The following is a 19,594-nucleotide window of genomic DNA, read 5'->3' as shown; positions in this document are numbered from 1 at the left end:
ACTGCTGTGTGCCAATGTGTCCTAGATGTGGTAGGAACTGCCGTGTGTTTGTGTCATTGCTCTGTCGCTTACCATCCAGCCAGGTCGCTGCAGTATTTGTTTGAAAGTGTATGAAAATAATATTGTGACCTGTGAGGTGGTCTATATTGACTGCAAATGACTTGAAATTAGTGCTATTGAGTTTAATAATAATGTAGGAACAAAAAAAAAAAGCAAAATTATGTGATTGTAGCATATTTTAGGATTTTTTCTAAAAAATCCAAAACCAAAACACACGAGGGCGGTTTTGCCAAAACCAAAACCACGAAGCTAATCCAGATCCAAAACCAAAACCAGTTCACGAGGGTCAGTAAGCATCTCTATTCTATACTATGAACTTATAAAGCAACTACCAATGGTAATAATTGGTTTACATTGAATATCAAGATCGGACATTCAAAATGTTTGACCTCAGCGCAGTTGCAGGAAGCACGTTTCAAAACGCTCCATAGAACGCAAATATATTGGGCCCAAAAGAGGCCTTTTATAGCTGAAGAACCCGTCCAGAATGTCGAAAAGAAAGTGCCAATTGTAATCATAATTTCTAGCAAAGCCGGAAAGTATCCGGATTCTGGAATAAGGTCCCGGCTTTTTTTTAACTCGACCTTTACTACTTTTAAGTCATTTTGCTCATAACAGTATATTATTTTTGTGTCATACAGGCGATGTGAATTTTATATATTTGTATGTTGTATATTGTATTTTAACATTTAAGCTCATATTTATTATGTATTAATACAATAATATAATATAAGCCAGAAAATTTTGCCAGCCGGGTGGGGGCATCAAGAAGCAGCCGGGTTTCAATAATATTGAACAATGTTAGAGGTTATTGCCCACACCTGCCAGGGCTGGTCAGACTGGTGGTCAGTGGTCTAACACACACCGCTGGCTGTAGTGCTCATATAGCGCCTGTTCTAATAGGAGAAATAATGGTATATTCTATTATAATAGGACTCTGTTGGGCTCCAAGAGCCGGGTGGAGCACCTGGGAAATAGCTGCTGGGGAGAAAGTGGAGATGTTGCCTATAGCAACCAATCAGATTCTAGTTATCATTTATTTAGTACATTTTACAAAATGACAGCTAGAATCTGATTGGTTGCTATAGGCAACATCTCCACTTTTTCAAACCCCCAGTTTAGTAAATATACCCCTAAGTGTTTAATAAAATAATATTAATTACCCACGGATCACGTTATTGTCTGTAACTAGTTCCTGCACACTACTGCAACCCCTTTTTTTCTATGTCATTTTGATATCTGGAAAGATAAACTGCATTCTAATAATATCAAACCAGTTTTGGCAGATCGGCTGCAAAAAAAACCAACAATCCAAAATACCAAATTCCTCTCCTCCTCAATTAAATGATGTAAACCCAGAATGGTTAGAAATCCATTTCTTTGATAGAAAAGCAGCTTTTCCAGATGTCGAAAAAGGGGGGGTACTTAAATTCTATCCAATTGGAGACCATACATTAACCAACGATAAGCAGAATAGTATTCTGCTTATCGTTGCTTATACCAAACAACTAATTGGTTTCTTATTAGGTAACTGGGTACAAACACCCGATTTATTTATTTATATCATTTCTCCTTGTTATGAACCTCTCTGTGTTTACAAACTATACTTACATGTTATAGTTTTCAATGTGCACTGCACGGACCAGTTCAATCAGCGTTGAGTTCTGTTTACTAGTTTTAGATGTTTTCAAGATGGAGATTATTTAGTAGTTATTGTTTGAGAACCTGCATATAACTCACCTGTATTCAAACAGCGTGGTATATCATAGGCAAACCGAGGGGGTCTACTAGTGCCTGGAAACCCCCATCCAAGCCTGGGGCACTGTATAATTGAGGTGGCTGGACCCTGCCCCTGCTTCACACAGCTCTGATTGAAAAGGGAGAGCTGCGTGCACCTAACAGTAGTGCAGGCAGCATTGCCCATGTATATTATAGGGATAGGAAGAGTTGGAGAGCAGTCAAGCACTGTCTAATATTATAGCTGCGCCGCCATGTATACTGGTCACGCCCACTGGCGGCGTGGTGTGGAAACCCCCCTCTACAAATCCTGCGTTTGCCCCTGGTATATATTGTACATTTCATGCCCTAAAGCAGGCCTGTCCAACCTGCGGCCCTCCAGGTGTTGTGAAACTACAAGCCCCAGCATGCTTTGCCAGTAGACAACCTGTTGATAGCTGGAAGGGCATGCTGGGACTTGTAGTTTCACAACACCTGGAGGGCCGCAGGTTGGACAGGCCTGCCCTAAAGTCTTCTGAGAATTGTTTTGTTCTTTCGCATTGTTTGAAAACTTCAAATAAAAAGTTTAAGGGAAAAAAAAAAAAACCTTGATTAATGACGCTGAAAGCACCACTTTTAGTTCTTTTAATACTTTTGGCTGTACCTCATCTGGACCCATTGACTTATCTAATTTCAATTTTGAAAGTCTTGGGGGTATATTTACTAAACTGCGGGTTTGAAAAAGTAGAGATGTTGCCTATAGCAACCAATCAGATTCTAGTAATCATTTATTTAGTACATTCTACAAAATGACAGCTAGAATCTGATTGGTTGCTATGGGCAACATCTCCACTTTTTCAAGCCCGCAGTTTAGTAAATCTACCCCTAAGTCTGTTTTAAATATATGTTCTTGCAAAGGCAGTACATTAATTTACTAAGAACTGCTGACCTCTCTGAGGCCCAACAACATCCATGAAAACATTAATATCCGGGGCCCCATGTTAGAGCCAACAAGAACTACTGGTTTTTTTACATTTTTTTTTATTATTATTATTATTTAAGGCATTTTTACCCTTTACGATATATGTATTTGCCTTGACAAGTATAAAACTAAACACATCTCTGAACACTATAACCACAATTATTTAACTTAAGGAGGTTAAAAATGTAAATATATAAATTTATGTTCAAATTTTTTCCCCTCAAATCCTTGATACATTTCGTACTCTCGTAAAAAAAAAAAAATTGTTTTCAATAGCTCACAGAGTTAAATTAATAAATACAAACCAACCAAAGTAGTAAAAGAGTATAAAAGTGCAAATTGTCACTTCACTTCTTGAAATCACGACCAACTGAACAGATACTTTCGCCTCGGTAAAACAACTTCCGTAGATAAGTCTTTCTGTTCCTCCTCCGAGTCTACAAGCTGGTATCCGAACAGATTCATAACCCCTTTACATACATCTTGTATCTGTTTCACTTTCTGAAACGGAAGGGCGTGACGCCAGGCTTGGGAAACGTTGACGGCGTTGCGTGATGTTATAACGAAAGCCTCCTTCTTGTTTCCGGTACTCTCGCCATGCGTGATGTTGTAAATCCATTTCCCAAGCTTATCGGTAAGTTTTAACTGCGCAAATTTATACATCTCTTTGATTTCCCTCAAGGGGTCTTGAACCACGTCTTCGTACCTCACCAACATGTACCGGTCTTTAAGGAAGTCGGGAGACTTGTGGGTGGCCGTTTCATACATCTGAATGTTACTTCGACATATCTCCTGGATCACCTGGTACTTGCTGTCCACCAACCTTGTCCCGTTGTTGTTGAGGACAATTGCGTTGTCTATGGTAAACGATTTTTTCGTCTGCTCGCGGGATTTTGCGACAGCTCTAGGATCCCGGACTAGGTGGATTATTTTCAAGTTGAGAGAAGGATCGGTGAGAAGAGGGTACAGCACTTTTAAGTCAAAGAAGCGGACTTCTTTTATGACGATATGACTGTATGTGTTACATGATTGTTCCACTCTGTCAAAAGGAGATTTTGCACATAGCTTTTTACATTGCGACTCGTTAACGATATTGTCACGGGAAAAGGAATTACAGGCTGGTGTCGTACACAATGCTCTGCTGACCGCCCACTGGAACAGGTATGAAATATTCCTCTCTTTTGGCATGTAGGAGTCAAATACAGACATGTCGCACAGGAACACGGACCTTACCAGGTCCCTCACTGCCATGTGCAGAACGTGGGCATTGTTGTAGAACATGGTCATCCACACGTGCCAGGCTGGCTCCATCAGGTAGAAAACATCTGGGTGCTGGCTGAAGATTTGCCCGACAAAAGATGACCCGGACCTCCAGGATGAAATGATAAGAAGATGGACCTTCTCTTTTCCATCGGCGCCTGATAGGTGACCACTTTGTCTTGAGTACAAAAAGACTAGAAATATTGTTTGGAGCACGAGAAGTCCTGTAGCTACGGAGCCCTTAATCCGTATCTTGACCATGATTTCCACTTAACCAGCCTCTCTGCAAGGAAGAACATTAAATATTATAAGAATGTAGCAAGGTAGGTATTATTAAGATTCCTGAAAAGCAATCATGCAAATCTGTCAGTCACTCTGTGTCTGCTCTCTTAAAAAAAAAAAACACCCACTCCTGACATTGCAACTTTCAGCAGAGGAACAAAAGAAAGCCTGGCAAGTTAACTATAAACACTGTTATTGCATATACAGTATTCAGCTCCTATAGATGTCAAAGTAGCACAGTAGCGGCAAATCAATTTAGTTAACCAACTTCAAATGGCCGGAAAGGGGGAGGGTGAGCAGGAGGACCAATCGTTGGTTGCAATCTTTTGTTTGTAGCTTTCACTTGGTCCCCCCTCTCACACACATACCATCACCCCCCCTTCCCCCCAAGCTACGGGACTTGTAAGAGGAACAGAGGAGCCCCAATAACAACGGCTGCAAAAAGTAACCCCCAGAATTCCGTATGGGGGAGGGTCAGCTTATTAAAATGTTTTACAATGTGGTAGTACAGCATTAAGCTTAAATGGCTACATATATAAGGCAAAACATACACCCTACAAAGAATGCACATAAAACACAAATTCAGCAAAACATAAAACTAGCATAAAATAAAATCAACAAGTAAAAGATACAAAAAAACATATAGACAAAAAATAAATCACAGCTACTTTCAAAAAAAAAAATAAAAAATAAAAAAAATAATATATATATATATATATATATCTAATATATAAAAGCCTAGCGGCGTGTGTGTGTGTGTGTGTGTGTTTAAAAAACTACCGGGTGACAGAGTGCTCAAGCTGCAGCGCCACCTGCTGGGCGGAGTTATATACTACACTGACCTACTAAATTCTTAGCATTATCTAATATATAAAAGCCTAGCGGCGTGTGTGTGTGGCGATGAAGATGACAAGAACCTTTTTAACACCTTAAGTAGCTTGATTTGACTAGAATGCATGAGTATCATGAGTATATATACAGGGTGAGTCAAAAGTCGCAGTACACCCTTTTATTTCAAAAATGTATATAGGAATTGGGAAACCTGAACACTCCAGTAAGGTATGGGTGACGTGGTCTATCTTTTACGGTATGTACCAAACATGGGCGCCATCTTGAAATCGGCCTATCGGCCCAATTCCTGTAGAGTTTTTGAAATAAAAGGGTGTACTGGGACTTTTGACTCACCCTCTATATATATATATATATATATATATATATATATATAATGACAAAGGCTGTATTACCACAGTGTATTTAACAATGGAGATATCTAATTATTTTAGTACATATTCCATTACTAGCTTTTATAAGGAAAGTAAAGCAAAACAAAATGGGTAACTTTGCACCTTGGCAAACCCATGTCGCATTGGAGGGAGCGGTATATTTAAAATGTGGGGACAGATTTATAGTTGGGGGAGGGCATGCCCTGGATCACCTTCAAATGTCAGTGTAAAAATAAAGCTATCAAGTATTTGTGTGCTACATGAAAAACAAAAAGTATTTAACTTATTTGCAAAGTAATACAATAATTTGCACCCCTAAGCATTGCAACATGGTTTGTCCAGGAGAACACTTATTTCTTTTTTCCCCTTACTTTCCTTAATCAATCAGGCCCAACACGTACATCAAAACATATTCATTACATTTGTTTCTGTGAAAACTGAATCAAATGATGGGCCATGGTCTTGCTTTGCAAATGTTATAAAGAAAATAGGATGATGGTGATGATGATGATGATAAATGATGGTGATGATGATAAATGATGGTGATGGTGATGATGATAAATGATGGTGATGATGATAAATGATGGTGATGGTGATGATGATGACGAAATGCCTTTTTATACTAGAGCACTACATTTAGGATATTGTGACCTTTTTGGGCATTGCAAGGCAAGACCCCTGTAGCTAACTGAAGGTTCAACAATAGCCAACACTAATATATAGCTATTGTGTAAATCTGAAATCAAGGAGAATGCAACATATTCACAATGAACTACTAATAAAAGTGTTATCAAAACACCATTGCTCATAAGAGGTGTTCCTCTAATCTGTGGGACATCTCCCATCCCTGGGAAAAAAACATAAAACAAAAGTGAGGAGGTGTCAGCGAGTTGGTTTTTTGGTCATTTTAACGCTGTTTTTTTATCATTTTCGAGCGGGTTAACTTTACCCGCGATTCAATTCCATTTTTAACGCTCCGTTTTTTTCATGAAACGGTCCTCTCGTGCTCTGGTAGACGGTCTATTGAAAGTATAGGGTGTGCGAGAGGCCGCCGCGTTAAGAGCTATTCAATTGTTTTTTAACGCGGTGCGTTAAAAAGGCAAATATGCTATTTTATCTCACACCTCTTTGGGGTGTGATAAAAATAAAAAACCTCTGAAAAGTATTGCAAATCATATAAAAATGTGGAAAAAAAGTTAAACTTATGTTTATCACTAATGCCTAGCTTGTGTAAGTTGATTTTCTTGTGAAAAAATAATGAAATAATAAAAAAATCAAACATTTTTTTTTTTTAAATCACTAATTAATTTATATGTATGTTTTTGGTACAAATATGAATGTAGTAATGTGTTTTAACGTGGTATAGATGATTGTATGGTATAAAAAAGTTAAATTAAAAAAAATATGCTAAAGAAAGAACTGTAATGTAGATATCATCATTGTGTAATGCGATCTAATGTATGGAAATATATGCAAAACCTTTATTTGTGTTATACATGACAGCGTTAAAACTCCCCTTCAGTCCCCTAAAATCTTGCGAACACAATTTTTATCGCGCGGGGCCAGCGTTCCCTCTTGTTCAATTGAATTGCACGAGTTTTCCTGCTGCGCTAACTCAAAACGGTCGCTATTGCCGTCAAAAACCTGCGGGGGATTTTTTTTTTTACGTGAGAGGGAAAAAAAAACTCGCTAACAATTGAATATCCCCCTAATAGCTCAATGTTATGATATATTTTTTGTTTTGAGTATATTTTCCCACATATTTGTCCCCTAATTCCCACTTACCTACTTATACAGTGAACAGACAGATGGAATTTTGTAAGTGTGCATTTAGTTTGTCAATATTTCATCTTCTTAAACAAAGGACACAATTATTTCACGCTCAACAGCTAAATAGTTTAAATTCTTTCAAATAATCTCACTGCAATCCTAGACAGTGCCACTTGGGGGCAGCATGTATCTGCTAAAACAGGGTAGCCTTTGGTTTAAAAGCGTTCACAGGCAAAGTCAAACATAAAAGAATAATCTTCTTATGGGTGATACAATCAAAACGTTTTTAATCATTAAATGTTATTCCAGAGTTATGCGGAATCATGATAAACAAAATCTTCAAAGGGAAAATAATCCACAAATATTTACTTTTATGTAACAATATGATCAATAATAATAAAAAATAAAACAACATTAAATTCTATATATTCCTAGACAATCAAAAATATAATTTTCAATTAATTGAGTTATTCATTAAAAAAAACTAAAAATGATTGAAGTACAAAGTATTGAATGAGTAATTGAAACGTTACAGTGTATTGTACATCACTCTGGAATATGATGGTGCTATTATACTGATCCCGAGATGAGGCCCTAAAGAGATGGACTACATAAAAATTTCACTAAAAACTTAAATTATACTGTAACTCTCCCTCCGAACCCATCTAACAGAAGCGCAAGGCAAAAACCATTTGCCATTGTCGTCCAATCAGAGCTCTTGACACAAGAGGTGTCAGTTCTATGAAATTCAATACATTTTGTTCTGTTCAGTAGTTCATCATCGATGTATTTATATAGTAGTAGTTCTTTGTGCTATGGAAGACAGACCTACTGTTGTTGATGGAGGATGAGCTGTTTGCACAACCCGTCTAAACTTGCCCTGTGGACACAAACAGTGTTTCTTTTGCAGATAATTTTTAGGTACTCTGCAAAATGGGCAGGGGCTGTCGTTTACAAAATAAACATTCTGTCTCTCCTGCAGCACCTGAATCTGTCCAGCAAAACTGGAATTTTTTGGGGGTCTGCATATCAGGTACTCTTTATATCACTGCAAAATACAATCCAATTAAACAGTTTTCAATGTGAATTTTCTTTTATAACGATTTGTCCTGTTATGGTAATTGAACACTTTTTAAGTGATGTAATTTGTTGGGTAGCGTTGTGTATTATTTGGGTGTGTCTAGCATGCATATACGTAATCCCTAAGTGTGCGGGTGTCACTGCCAGAAACTGATGTTTGTACTCCTGCATCTCTCCCCGATAGAAAATATGCCTCCACCTTTGGAACTCCCTGTCCCGCCAGGCCAGAATCGCCACCGACCTCCAATTTTTCAAGTGCTCCTAATAAAATACCTCTTCACGCTTGACTACCCTGCCCTATTCTAAGACAACTCCCTCCACAGGCTCCACAGGCCCATTCCACCCAATTCCCACCAACCCCATTGTCTCCGTTTGTTTCCTCTCTAGAATGTTGGCTCTGACGAGCAGGGTCCTCTCTGACTCCCGTCTCCTGTCCTCACCTCCTTATCCTCTTGTAAAGACGTCTTTAAGTTCTAAGCTGTGTCTTCCGCTGTTGTTCGTTCTCTTGCTCCAATATTGATCTATATTATGTTCTGTTTGTGTCGTGCTGACTATAGAACGCTGTGGAATCCATGGCACCCGATGAATAAATGATGATGATTATGATGATATGCGTTAGTGACATGTCCGCAAAAAGCTTTCAGAGAGAAAAGCTGCTTAATTTTCTTCCATCTTCACTCTTCTCTGTTCAGGGGCTGCTAATTTTGGAAATAAGGTGACACTTCAAAAGTAGTAACTACATGCAAGTATAGGTCGTGGTAAGCAAGTCTTGTCTGTCTATCTACCGTCCAAAGGTTAATATTCCCTGAATCTAGTCTCCTTCCATACTAAGGCTGGGTACACACCACAGTGTTTTTAGACGATTATCGGGTCAATCAAACGATAAACGACCGTTCGGCCCGATATCGCATTAGTGTGTACACTTCAACAATAAATGATTATCAGTCCATAGCACATCGTATCGTTTCCTTTGATTTTTAAACTGAACTAAAAATCTCGTTCAACGATGGAACAATGTTGTTCCAATCCTGCAGTGTGTAAGCACTCAGGACCGGCAGTGTCTATAGATCTCTATGGAGTGTGCAGAGTCACCAGCTTTTCAGCCGATGGTTATGACAGATGAAGAGCACAGATCTGAAGGTAAATGGTGTAAAACGTGTACAGTGTGTACACAGGAATCGGCTGCTGATCGGGATTTTGTGTAGTATGTACTCAGCCTTACAGTGAATGTCGGTTAAAACAATGTCCAGCAACTTAAACCTGTTCTAACGCGGCATTAATAGCGTTCTAATACAAATACCGGTTATGGACAGTGTAAAGGTGGACTAACATTAGCTTATAAAGGGAGATATGATAGCTCACATCTCACTCAGTTATTGCCGTCATGTATGCCAGCTGACTGATTGTAATCTAAGAAATACAAATAATCTATTATAATAAAAGTTTGTAGCCAGGAGAGAGTCACTTTCAGATACGTTTGTTATATTACAACTTCTCCTTCGCAACTTCTATTACACAACTGAAAATGATGTTTTTCAAGCAGTGTAAACTTCCTCTCTGGTAATGTGTGTCCACTCCTTGTTAGATACTCACCGGCGGATCTTTAAATGTGTTTTATATGTGGTTTTAATATATGTAAATTGCTTGTAAATGGCTTGGAGAGTAGCAATCATTATTTTTAATTGTTAATATGGACATTGTCGTTTTTATCTGCGATTCATTCCCCTGCATTGTGGGCGTGTCTTTTTATTGCGCTGCCCGTTCCACTTCTGCATGTCTGACGCATTTACACGCATTGGAAAACTTAAAATGATCTTTTTAACACTAGCAAAAATACAATGAAAAAGCATATTAAGCGCACCCGTTTTACTTGTGCCAGTTACAGAGCAGGTGTAAGTGCCGGCTGATAGTGATGACTGGCACGGTCTTTGTCTTACAAACTACACGTATGCGTGCCACTAGCAAGCACAAACCATGTGTATGCAACTAAGATAGACTATAAAAAGGCATTGTACGTACAGTCCGCATTAAAAACATCTTTATGTATTTAATGTAAACAAAATATATTAAAAAAAAATACATATTTTCTTTAAATTCATATTTTTAATAATGATTATACGGTTTAGAGTTGTTCATTTATTTTATAATATAATTTTTTTTGCATGCGTTCCGATATGACCTTATATTGTACAGAGGCTTGTGCATATAATCAGTCCATTGTGTGTACTCACATACACCACCTTTTAGGCAGAGTGTACGTATACAGAGGGGGTATATTTACTAAACTGCGGGTTTGAAAAAGTGGAGATGTTGCCTATAGCAACCAATCAGATTCTAGTTATTATTTATTTCGTACATTCTACAAAATGACAGCTATAATCTGGTTGGTTGCTATAGGCAACATCTCCACTTTTTCAAACCCGCAGTTTAGTAAATATACCCCCCAGATTCAAATTGAAACGCATCTTGAGATACGTTTGCCAAGAGGCTACTGGACGAGTGACATTATGACTCATTCAGCGTTTTAGCCGCCCCTTGCAAATTGTCGCCCTAGGCAAACGCCTAGGTCCGCCTAATGGTGGTGTAAGTAACATATTAACATCAATATAAACGGAGGGACTTGTACTGATGTTATACAATAAGTCTGTAAAAGCATACATCCCTCATAAGACACAGAAAACTACTAGTTAGACATCGTCACATAGCTATAAAGTGCCTAAAACTCGCAATAGAACAAGATCCCTTTAGATTTGATTTACGGACCAGATACACACTTTTGGCACATACTGAGATGTACTCATATAATTAGTTAAAATAGAAATAAAATCGGGGGGAACACCTGGGGCATCCCTCTAACCTTCAACAGGGCCACACATATTTAACCCTTAATCTCAGTAATAATTTAAAATAATACATTTCATCTAAAAACAACTGTTACAAGTTATAACACACAAATCTGATAATAAAGCAGGAATGAGCCGGGTCTGCGGGTTAAGACTCCTATTTCCGTCTAACGGGTCTATCTCTTATTTTCCTAGTAAAAAAAAATGACACTAACTTAGGGTGTATTCACTTTGAATTCCGAAGAAAAAGACTTTACTCAAAATTTAGCCCCAAAGCCATCCCAAAATGATGTACATAGTCATCCGTAGAATGTGGTGGTTCCAAATACCAGAAATTTCTACTGTTGCTATTTACTTACAGTGGTGATTTCCTGTGTTTTAAGTAATGACAGCTCTTCTGTGTCAGGTGCTAACATTAACCAGCCTGTGCTGACAGTAGATCTCTGCTACACATCTATGTGCCATAGGGCTGAGAGTCAAACTCAACCCCTCGCTAGAGGCCAAACCGTTGGCTAAACCGATCTTTAGCTCAGGAAATAGACACATCACGGAGGCACGAGGCACTTTTGTGCCTCCTACCTCAGCTGAGTCACTTGTTCCTAATGAATTTATAGGGCCTCATTCATTAAGGAAAGTAAGTAAAAAAAAAGTGAATAAGTTATCTCCTGAACAAAACCATGTCATAATGCAAGGTGTGCAAATTAGTTTATTATTTTGCACGTAAGTTAAATACTGGCTGTTTTTTCATGCAGCACACAAATGCTTGATAGCTTTATTTTTACACTGACATTAAAAGTTGATCTAGGACATGCCCTATCCCCAGCTATAAATCTGTCCCCATATTTTAAATGTACCTCCCCCTCCAATGCAACATGGTTTTGCCAAGGTGCAAAGTTACTCTTTTTTTTGCTTTCCTTTTCTTTAATGAATCTGCCCATAGAATACAGCTTTACTTTACATCTTATGGGTCTATGTTATCATCTTACAAACCGGACACCTCCATCGATGACAGGTTCAAACACTTTGAAAGTCTTCTCAGATCACTTGTAACAAACTTGCTCTAACCACTGATCAATACATGAATGAGCAAAATAAGCAGATGGGTGATAAGTCTAGTGTAAAGCAAAGAGGTCTAATCTCAGACAATTACCCTCTTTAGATGAAGCGTTAGCAGGATTAGAGGCATTAACCAGTGCCTACTGTACAACTCCATTGCTTATTAGAGTGACATAGCGTTCACAGTCATTAACTCAATATAACAGGCTGCTGATACCATCTATCCAACACAAAACACCTATTTACATGTAACTAAATATATGCAGACAACTGTGGAACCTGTCATTCTAGACAATTGTTGCACATATGATAGCAGCTTAATTATACCCTTGTTGTGACTCTCTTTAATACAATATTGCTGTCACAGATAATCTCTATGTGACCAACAAATCTAACAACAGGAATAAGGGTACAATTGAGCATGGATGCAATTAACAAAACAAATCGCAACAGCACACACGAAAAAAAAAATCAGCATAAGACATTATAGGGAATAATGGGGAAGAAGGAGTGTGGTCACATTAGGTAGACAACCCTACTTGTGAGAACTCACATTATAGGGGGGGGGGGGGGGGGTAGAAAGAGTAAACAGGAGCAGAGGGGTATTGGGTTTAGCGTCCAGGCGCGTGTCTGAAGAGGTAAAGGCTAAAGAATCAAAGTCGCAGAGGGTATATTGAGGTGGTGAAGGGTATATTGAGGTGGTGAATGGAGTAACTTTATAGTTTACATAAACTGTAAAATATTTTAATACTTTAGATATCATAATGCATGGGTATAAGGGACCGTGTTTCTTTTAATGTGGCAGAGAATAAAGCCTGAAAAACAATATTAGGAGAAACAAAAATGTATGCATGTATAAATGTATTTAGTTCTACCAAAAATAAGCAGGTACAAAATAAAATATACATACATAATATTTGTTAAATATTTAGACAATTTAAAAAAAAAGAAGAATTACTGCTTACAAAACTAATAATGATTTATTCTCAATTTTATTTCTATTTTTTTTTGTAAATAATGACCCAATATAACGATTTTTTTTGCATGAGATCACATTCAATATATTCTACAACAGCCACAAAATAACAGGTATCTCATTTTACAGTGATTTACTGGCTAGTAACTTATTGTATCCAGTCCATATTGTACAGTACAGTTTAGATTAAAGAAAGTATTGTCTGGTTGGATATCCAAGGGTTAGCAGAACGTCTGTAAAACTGCACCTTAGTAGAGGAGCATTGAGTACATGAAATATACGCACGTAAATGTGTAAATACAAATACATCAACAATTATATTTCAAAATAAACAATGCAACAAAATAAAACAACAAATGCATAAAAACAAATAAACAAAATTGCACCGCAAGTGTATATAGGAATAAATAAATAAAACAAGTATACCTACAAGTGTATAGCACTCTCAACGGGGCACGAATGGCAATAAATGCAGCAACTGTTGTGTTATGTTGTGTTATGTTGTGTAAGATAGTCCAGCTCTCACCTCTCCTCCTCCTCCTCGGACAATGAGCTTCATTCAGACGTGGCCACGGGTCCCAGGGACTGGGCGGGGGATCCCGGGCTGTGTCCGCCCTCACATGGGGTCCCAGACTGCAGAGAGACAGGTCTCAGAGCTGCCCAGACCACCCCCTACCAGGAGGATTGTCAGTGCATCACCTGGAGCAATGGAATCCTGCCCAACCTCTGGGGAGGGGGGTAGCAAACAGCTCCTGGCTGTGGGGCAGGGACTCTTATAGAGCAGGGTCAAGCAACAGTACTGGTGACAGTTATAGAGCAACGGGACACTGTGACACATTATATATATATATAAATATATATATATTTGTATATATATATATATATATATATATATATATGTGTGTGTGTGTGTGTGTGTGTGTGTGTGTGTGTGTGTGTACTTATATCTATATATATTTATATCTATATCTATATATATATATATATATATATATATATATATATATATATATTTACTATTTTTTACAATGATTGGGGGTGCTCACGTTGCCTATGACTATGACCGAGCGGTTCCCTAGGGGGCACAGTGACAGTTTTTGGGACACAGAACACCTGACATAGGTGTATAACGTATGCAATGCAATCATGGAGCAGGAAGGTATTCTGATAAAAAAAAAACCAGACAATAACTAAACAATGGCACAGCTTGTGGAATGAGCACAGGGTGTGGGACGTGATGTATGAGGTACGGGACGTGTGAGTCCCTGTGTCCTCTGGTTCTATATCTGTCACTGTTTCTGTATCCCCTGGTTCTATATCTGTCACTGTCTCTGTATCCCTTGGTTCTATATCTGTCACTGTCTCTGTGTCCCCTGGTTCTATATCTGTCACTGTCTCTGTGTCCCCTGGTTCTATATCTGTCACTGTCCCTGTGTCCTCTGGTTCTATATCTGTCACTGTTTCTGTGTTCCCTGGTTCTATATCTGTCACTGTCCCTGTGTCCTCTGGTTCTATATCCGTCACTGTCTCTGTATCCCCTGGTTCTATATCCGTCACTGTCCCTGTGTCCCCTGGTTCTATATCCGTCACTGTCTCTGTGTCCCCTCGTTCTATATCTGTCACTGTCTCTGTGTCCCCTCGTTCTATATCTGTCACTGTCTCTGTGTCCCCTGGTTCTATATCTGTCACTGTCCCTGTGTCCTCTGGTTCTATATCCGTCACTGTCTCTGTATCCCCTGGTTCTATATCCGTCACTGTCCCTGTGTCCCCTGGTTCTATATCTGTCATTGTCTGTGTCCCTGGTTCTCTCTCTGTCACTGTCTCTGTGTCCCCTGGTTCTATATCTGTCACTGTCCCTGTGTCCCCTGGTTCTCTCTCTGTCACTGTCTCTGTGTCCCCTGGTTCTATATCTGTCACTGTTTCTGTGTCCCCTGGTTCTATATTCGTCACTGTCTCAATGTCCCCTCGTTCTATATCTGTCACTGTCTCCTTGTCATCATCATGCCATATGAAGTAGGAAGGGATTCCTTTATCTTTCACCTCTACAAGCTAAGAGAAGCGTTTGGGATAACAGGACAACATGACTGCTTCTATATTGTATCCACCATTGAGGAGGAATTGGGGAGTGTCACTATAATATGCTGTGGAGACTCATAACAGAGTAGAAAAATAATTTGCAGCCAATGGAGAACACAATGAGGCAACCGGTGCCCGCTCCACCCACACGACTCCTCTGCTGTCCCTGTGGATCATTGTTCTGTAGCTGGCACTGAGCCTTATCTTTTTAGTCCCGGTGTACCCCTATTCCCCATGTGCCAAGTAGGGGAAACAAAGAATGAGGGGGGGGGGGGGGGGTACAATGATACGATGGACAGAAATGGAAATACATAGGGCGATATCCAATAGCTGGCGGTGTGTCGTGTGGACATCACTGGTAGAAATCTTCAGTCTTTTTTTCTGCGTACCTCTATGGGTGTGAGATTCCTGCCATAACATTGGCGCAATATATATTTGTGGATGTTCCGGACGACACATTGCGCTGAATTGAATCTCCCCCCATGGAACAATGCTTTGGTTATGGACCAATATTTTTATTTTAACCTAATTAATTCAATATTTTATTACGGGTTAGAAAATTATAGACAATGTGTAAATTCTCATGGAACAGAGATAAAGTCAGGTGAACTCTAGGAATAATTGCGATACGAGAGCCAGTCTCTGGTGGCCAAACAGGACGTGCAACATTTTTTTTAACACTCTTGAACTTGAAAGAAAGAACATTTCCTTAAGTTCAAAGCTTTTCTTGGACTACAGATTACTATACGGGTATCTTCTCCCACCACACATAGAGGAACATTACAATTGTGTTTGTGAATCCAGTACCAACTAGGATGATGTCACATTTTAAAAATGTTATCAATTTTTTTCACTACTTCTATTAATTTGTTGAACTAAATTCTAAAAAGCCCCCCAGATTCTATCTAAAAATAAGTCATGGCTGCCATTAAATTGGATTATTTTGTATTAGAAAATTGTTGCAATAGTGTAAGTTGTTTTTTATTAAGTGTTGCTAAATTTGGCAGAAACATTATGGGTCTGATTGAAACCAGAACGCAACTTTTGAAAAAGAGCCCCGAACTTGAGCATGGTTCCGACTGTATTCAAATCTAAGTGGATTTCAAGATGTGTTTCGATTTGAATCTGGGTGTCAGTACGCTCTGCCGAAATGTTACATGCTGTATGTTAACATGCAAAAAAGTTTATAGTTTATCTTAAAACAACATAAGATAAGCGAGAAGCTATTATGTTAGTGTAAGGGTTTTGTCAGGCGCCGTCTCCGCACGGACACTTGGTGCAGGAGACGGACGCCTGTACCCTCTCGGCAGCCGCTTCCTGTTACCTAGCAACAGGGTGCTTCAGTGTTCCTCTGCACGCTGTGTGTGTGCATGCTCAGTTCAGCCGCGTCCCGTTGCTAGGCCAACGGGACGCTATCTCCGCTCACCTGTCGGCGGTCAGAGTGTCTGACCGCCGAATCTCCATCACCCAATCAGAGTGCATCTTATGGTTTATATAAACCCCTCTGACACCTGTAGGGTGCCAAAATATCGGTTCACTCCTGCTCCAGCGCTTCCTGAACTTCTGGTCCAGTGTTCTTCGGTTCTGACTCGGCTTCCTGTTACCATTCTCCTGTGTTACGTTTTGGTACTTCGCTGCCCGGCTGGTTTGACTAATTGGCTTCTCTCTGGAATTTCCCTGTGTACCGCACCGCTCGTTTGGCTTTGACCTGGGGTGCCTGACTACGCCTGTCTACTACTGTCGCTACACCGGTGACTGTCCTGGAGAACCGCGACCTGCGTACCCTCTGCAGAAAAGCACAAACTCCCTTGCGGGGGTCCCTGGTGAATACCGGGGATACATTAGACTCCGCGCCTACCTGTTCAGTTGCGCTAATACCGGTCATCTCTGTAATTCCGTGACAGGTTTTAAATTTTTTTTTTTTAGAAGGTTCCACATGTGAGACCACCTTTGTGGCTTGTTGTTTTTTTTACAAGTCACTCTTGAATTTATTATTATGTGACTAAATCCAAGCCGGCGTCAGGGAGATAAGCAAGGAATCTGCACAGGTAAGACTTATTTGATTTCTTTCAATTGGGCACAATTTACTTCTGAATTTCAACATATTATATGGTGTTTGAAAGGATTACACTATGAGTACTGTCCGGCTCTGTTTGTTTTGTCATATCTAGATAACACCTTTGCTGGTTAAGATCAGGGGGTAAATGTATCAATGTCCGGATTCTTCAACTCCGGCGAGATCGGCGCCTTCAGCGCTTAAATTTAAAGCGGCTCTGCCTTGTAAAGGGAAACTTCCCTTTACAAGGCAGCGCCGCTTTAAATTTAAGCGCTGAAGACACCGATCTCGCCGGAGTTGAAGAATCCGGACATTGATACATTTACCCCCAGGTTGGAATAACTGCTATCCAGTGTGAGGTATTAATATTAGGAGGGCTGATTTTGGAAATTATTGTTTAATTTATAAACATTGTGACTGCATTAGGAGAACAGGTGCCAGCTCGTGGGGTAGATGGTAGTGAACAACAGCCACAGTCACACAAGTCCAGGGTTTTCGGTATAACTGACCTCAGAAAGGTTTATTAAATAGAGAACAACAAAGAAAACTTCAAAACAAACACCTTGCCTGTCCAGCACTAACTAAACACATAGGAAGACCTTCTCTCCTGGGAAGGACCTTGTGCCCCACACACATACATACAAAACATAGAGGTAATAGCTCACCATTTGCGGAGTCTCTCAGAAGGCATCCAACCTCCTCCCCAGGTCTGAGAGACTGCATGTCCAGCCTGACTGCTTTTTAAATACCCACACAGAGGTGCAGTAGCAAATCAGCCCACATTTAGCCTGGAGGCCCAGAAGACTCAGATTGGACCTGATGAATGTAGCCCGCCCTCTCTCACCATTCATAACCCCAGGGACCCGTACCATATTCCCTTACAGCTGAGAAACACACTTTGGGAAACTTTTCCAACACACATCAATCTTCGTGGGGTTTTAATATGCACAAGGCAGGAAGCCTGGGACATATACCTGTGAAACTCAGCACTTTCCCAGTGCTTTTGTCACTATATATATATATATATATATATATATATATATATATATATATATATTATACACACACGCAGTAGGCATGTATAGTTTCCAGACAAAAATAGGGAGCTCACACATTTTTGTACCTTGGACTATATTGATTAATTGTAAATATAAAAAGAAAATCGTGTTAGCAAAGACGGAAGCTGAACATCAGTTTGAAATATGTTTACAGAATACATAATATACATAAATAACAATTTAAATGTATAGTATTGGGCCAGTAAAAGAATGAAAATAATTGTAGAGATAAAAAGAAACCTGGGGCCTGATTCATTAAGGATTTTAATTTGAGAAACTTCTTATTTCAGTCTACTGGAATAAACCATGTTACAATGCAAAAGGGGCAAATTAGTATTCTGTTTTGCACATAAGTTAAATACTGACTGTTTTTTCATGTAGCACACAAATACTTGATAGCTTATTTGTACACTGACATTTAAAGTTAAGATATTTGTGTGCTACATGAAAAACAGACAGTATTTAACTTATGTGCAAAACAGAATACTAATTTTCACCCCTTGCATTGTAACATGGTTTTGTCCAGGATACTGAAATAAGAAGTTTCTCAAGTTAAGATCCTTAATGAATCAGGCCCCTGATCTTTAAAAAAAAAATTTTTTATTGTGTTGACAGAGGAGGATAAATACTAACAAATTGATTTAGCAAAAGCCTATGCCTATCATTCAGTATTACACAGAGGTAAGTACAGATATGCCTAAACAAGATTAAGACATACAGTATAAACCCCCAAATGCCTTCCGCCCATGTGTGCTTAAGGAACTAAGTTCAGTAAATTACTGAATTATAATAGACCTGCTCATGCCCAGAAGCGGACATTGCGCCAATGAACGCAATTGAATGCAATTTGTGTCCGAACGCAAATCTAGAAAGTTATAAGTTTAATCTGATTGGTTGCTATGGGCAACACCTCCACTTTTGATGTTTAGAAAGTTTGATAAATCTACCCCTTTACCTTGATTCCTATAACAGTGATCAGTACAGTTACATTCATGATTTCATTATTTAATTAGCGGATTTTTTATTAATTAGATTTTCCTTCCCAGGACATTTTTCCGACGTACATTTCGCCTGCCGCTATATCTGGGGAAAAATAACAGAAAGGGAGCTCAAAACAGAGACACTAATCGGTAGTGAGAAATAAAATTCAGTAGAA

The 19,594-nt window shown here is 39.1% G+C and overlaps 1 protein-coding gene across 3 annotated transcripts in view; it reads right to left on the bottom strand.

The window, feature by feature from the left end:
* Positions 1–2,585: 2,585 nt before the first annotated feature.
* LOC142104470 (carbohydrate sulfotransferase 5-like) overlaps positions 2,586–19,594 on the bottom strand; it is a 55,678-nt gene continuing 38,669 nt past the window's right edge. The window contains exons 1-2 of one of the 3 annotated variants that reach the window (XM_075189150.1): positions 13,679–13,981; positions 2,586–4,299 (exon numbers count right to left, since the gene is read on the bottom strand). In XM_075189150.1, coding sequence (XP_075045251.1) covers positions 3,119–4,279 — 1,161 coding nt within the window. In that variant the 5' untranslated portion in view covers positions 4,280–4,299; positions 13,679–13,981 and the 3' untranslated portion in view covers positions 2,586–3,118. Of the gene's footprint in view, positions 4,302–13,678; positions 13,982–19,594 lie in introns of those variants that run through there. The other 2 variants (XM_075189151.1, XM_075189149.1) reach the window with 2 other exon arrangements.

The sequence above is a fragment of the Mixophyes fleayi genome, chromosome 10 (assembly GCF_038048845.1).
Source record: "Mixophyes fleayi isolate aMixFle1 chromosome 10, aMixFle1.hap1, whole genome shotgun sequence".
Classification (NCBI taxonomy): Eukaryota; Metazoa; Chordata; class Amphibia; order Anura; family Limnodynastidae; genus Mixophyes; species Mixophyes fleayi.
Note: the sequence above shows the minus strand (reverse complement) of the source record. Positions and strands in the feature narration are given on the sequence as shown.